This window comes from Cicer arietinum, chromosome 4 (assembly GCF_000331145.2).
Source record: "Cicer arietinum cultivar CDC Frontier isolate Library 1 chromosome 4, Cicar.CDCFrontier_v2.0, whole genome shotgun sequence".
Classification (NCBI taxonomy): domain Eukaryota; kingdom Viridiplantae; phylum Streptophyta; class Magnoliopsida; order Fabales; family Fabaceae; genus Cicer; species Cicer arietinum.
In genome coordinates this window covers 2,595,915-2,600,051 of record NC_021163.2, presented here as the reverse complement: position 1 = coordinate 2,600,051, position 4,137 = coordinate 2,595,915, and the positions used below count along the sequence as shown (strand labels likewise).

Below are 4,137 nucleotides of genomic sequence, written 5' to 3'. Positions count from 1 at the left end.
AAGAGATATCATTCATATATTCATTAGCTATTGTCCTGTTTTAAGTAGGGGTGAGAAGGTAAGACTGATTTGATTAAATCTAATCGAATCTACAATTTTTTTTGGCAAAACGGGGTTGATTTATACGGAAATTGAGAGACATTTCTCCGTGAGTTATTATAGTTAGTTGTGGGTTTGGAAAATCTAACGCACAAATATAAGTGAACCCGACCGATCAATTGATAGAAGATTGAAAATTTTATATACAAAAGAGATGTTTACACTTACTTGGACCACTTTTTTTCATACTTATTTACGTTAATTCATATTACTCGATGTATTTCGACGTCATTCAACTCTCGCACTTGCACTATAGACTATTAAAAAAAAGTACTTGAAATTGACAAAAAAAATATTTGACAATTTATTTTACATAAAAAATAATTGAAATAAACAATAAAATTTATGAAAAACGGCTCAATCAAAAGCTTATAATTGGTAAAAATTAAATTATACTATAATTAATTTTGGTTGAGTAGACATATTTGAACCTAAATTCATTGGCATAATCGGCCCATACTTAAATCTAATTTTAAAATTTTAGACAGAAATTCAATGTCAAAATATCTTATAATATTTAACAAGTTATTATTTCCATACAAATTTAATGTTTCTAGTACAACAATTATCCAACGTTAATCATGCTTTTTATTACACGGACGCCAACTTATAAGATGAGGTTGTACTCAGGGGTGGATCTTTTATATATGTGTTCAAATTCTAATTATATTAACACAAAAACAATGTTAAAATTTCAAAAAACTAAATTATATCTTATATGTTTTAAGAATCTCAATAAAAATTGTAAAGCTCCACCAATAGTTATACTTGCTGCAAATATAATCAAGTTTGGTTTGGTAGAGAAGACAAAAAAAAAGTTAGCACACAAAAAAAAGTTTATTAGATAGAAAAGAAAAAACAAATGAAATATCGTACTCTTTCTAAATATAAATTTAATTTCACGGTAAAATTAACAAAATTACATAAGTTTAAACCAGCATACTTTCTTATGTGATGATTGAAACTATCATGCCAAAGTTTCTATGCGTGCATAAATTCGTAGAATTAAAGTAAATAATAGTAATATAACATATTAATTGTATTACAAATTACTTTTTATTCTTTTTTTGTTAATTTTATTTATTTGTATTCTAATAATTAATACAGTTGTCTTTTATGGTCATTTTTTATGGAATAATAATCAATGGTCATCACACACCCAATTGACAATTGAGAGAAAAAAAAAATAGATAATAGATGTAATATATTGATCATTTAAAAAAGAAAAGAGAGATAAATAAAATAAGATGTAAATGAATGTATGATAATTAGAGATGTTCAAATATAAATTTTAAAAAGAAATTGTTTAGGAATTAAAAAAGAGAATAAAAGAAAAAATTTATGTAAAAGTATCAATTCTAAAACTTTAAGATATATATTAAACACTTCTTCCATCAATATGTTTCTACATTAATTATTGGAACATTTGTATTGAAATATTTGTACAATAACCATTGTCTTGTTGAATATTCCTACTCGTTTTGACATTGGTATGAGCATGCTTGTAACATCATATTTTATATCTGTAGTATATACAAATCCAAATGATGAAAAAAAAACATTGCTTTGTTCTGTTTTTTCTTTCTACTCCCCATTCAAGAAGTTATGTCATTCATTTTCAAATACAAATGTGCTCCCTCCCTCTCCCTCCCTATACACCTAGGTGGTTTCACCTCCCATGACCATAAAAATAATGAATGAATATAGAAACAACCGTTTACCACCCCCAAAGTAGCACAAGGTCTGTCCACTCCTTCTCTTTGCCAGAAGATAAGAATCATACAACAAAATTCCCCTGACAATTATTATTATATCACGTCCTTTTAGCCAATTGGAATGTTCTCTTCAAGAAGTGATTTGCAGCCCTATCATTTCTATAGCACAATACCCTCAATATTGTATTAGGATCTGCTCTATTCCACTTGCAAGTAGTAGGAGGCATTGGCAATTTTTGTCCATTTCCCATCACACCTATCCCACTTGATTCACATGTCACAATACTAAAATCTTCCACCAATTGTTCAGTACTTTGTCCCATCAATGCAATCACTCCTTCCACAACTGCAGCCTCTGCATCCACAACATTTTCTGCAATCAAACCTTCCACACATGTGCAGAAAACCCTCTTCAAGTCCTCAAATTCCTCTTGAATCACCTCATGGTCGTGCCTGTGGAACATCCTCGAGGTTCCACCGGCTAATAAAACCATGAGGAACGTGTCAAAACAAGCCTTCATTACTTCCTTCATAGCCAATGGTTGAGCTCTACCAGTCAGAATTGTTGACGTTAAAGAGAGATTCTGCTTCATGATTCTCAAAACAGGCCTAATCTGACCTCTAGTAACACCACCAAGATAGAGACTGTCGTAGAAGACAGAACTGGAATCAAGGAATACAAGACGATATGCTGCAACTTCAGAGACGTGTTGGCATGCTGCTAGGATTGAAAGATTAACAGTTTCAAAGTAACAAGTGTTGTTGCTTTGAGCCCTGCGGCTGTTCCTGAACCGGAGGCGGTTAGAAGGAACAATGCCAGGGTTCATTGAGATGGATTTTTCAAGGGAGTTAATGTTAGTGAGGAGATAGTGCAAGGTGTTGAGACGAACATAGAGGCGTTCCGTTCCACGACTATTCGATGGATGAGGATTATGACCTTCACGTGTTTCGTAAACACCATGCATATCTTCAAAACCAGAACTACATGGAACAGCTTTCTTCCATAGTTTCATTAATTTTGATTCCCCGTTGCATCTTGTCAATGGTGGAAGTAATGGAACATAACTTTGTTTTGAACCTGATAAAATATCAAATATAATTAAATTAACTTTGCTTAATGGTGGTAACATGTTATTAGCCTAACATCATTTCTTTTTCTCTCTTACCACATGCTGCCACAAATTTCATGTAGTCTAGGAAAAGGTTTTCCAATCCATCAACAAGATCTTGAACTAAATCTTCTGTAATTGCTATTGGAACTTGGAAGAATTCATCCACAGTGATTGCAACCAATTTCATTAGCTCAGCAGCAGATTGTGCATAACACTCTGATTTAGACTTTGGATTCCATGTCTTCAATAAAAGTTTAAAATTAAATTGTTAAACCATAAATAATATTATATGGTACAAAATAACATATAATTTTTATGTCCTTTCACTATGAAGGAACAAGTACTGTAATCAAAGCAAAAACTTACTTCAGTCTCTTTTGCCCTTTGCAAACTTTCTTTGCCTTTATTGAGTGATTCATCTATCCATCTTCCAAGAAGACTTAATATGATTGAATCAACATCAAAGGGAACCATTTCTCTCACAACTGTTTTTCCACCATCATCACACTCAGTAGAGTCTTCAACCACTATTTGTACAATTAGCTTCTCTAGCTTACTAGACCTTTGCAATACTTGAACTGATTCTGTTGTTAGTGAGCTCACTTCACTTACATATTGCCTCAAAACTTGTCCATAGCATGTGTGCAACATCAGTGCTGCAATTGCACCTGATGTTGGATGCCATTTCCTTAATATTGGACTGAAATGTTGTCTTTCCTTCATCACCAAAGCTTCTGTCTCTTGAGCTAATTGAAGTAGAACATCACTCGATTCTTTCTTTCTTTCAAATTCACCTGACTTGGCATTCACTGCCTCCAATGCCTTCATTTCATAAAAGAAAATAATAAATAGATATATTTCCATTTTAGTTGTTGTTTTAAAGTTATTTAATTTAAAACTATACATACCAATAATTGTTGACAACATAATAATTAATATGCAAAGCTTACCTTTTCGAATGCATTTTTCATGGACGAACGAATATAGTAATCAATCCGATCGTCGGACGAATCCACTATAGTTATATCACCTCTGTCACCCTTTTCTCCATCAGTGATAGTAAGATCTTCTCCTGAAATTTTGGATACCAACAAGGCAACAGGAACAAGGTTTTCAATCTGAGCAACATTCCCTCTTTGGAAATATTCATGGTAATTGAGCAACCTCTTCTCAGCCCAAGTCTGCATTGATGTCAACACAGAAGAAAGAGT

The 4,137-nt window shown here is 32.4% G+C and overlaps 1 protein-coding gene across 1 annotated transcript in view; it reads right to left on the bottom strand.

The window, feature by feature from the left end:
* Positions 1-1,455: 1,455 nt before the first annotated feature.
* The window catches only part of LOC101512395 (protein unc-13 homolog), a 4,171-nt gene continuing 1,489 nt past the window's right edge, over positions 1,456-4,137 (bottom strand). Inside the window, exons 3-6 of the mRNA XM_004495250.4 lie at positions 3,877-4,137; positions 3,293-3,748; positions 2,981-3,167; positions 1,456-2,892 (exon numbers count right to left, since the gene is read on the bottom strand). Coding sequence (XP_004495307.1) covers positions 1,913-2,892; positions 2,981-3,167; positions 3,293-3,748; positions 3,877-4,137 — 1,884 coding nt within the window. The 3' untranslated portion in view covers positions 1,456-1,912. The remainder of the gene's footprint in view (positions 2,893-2,980; positions 3,168-3,292; positions 3,749-3,876) is intronic.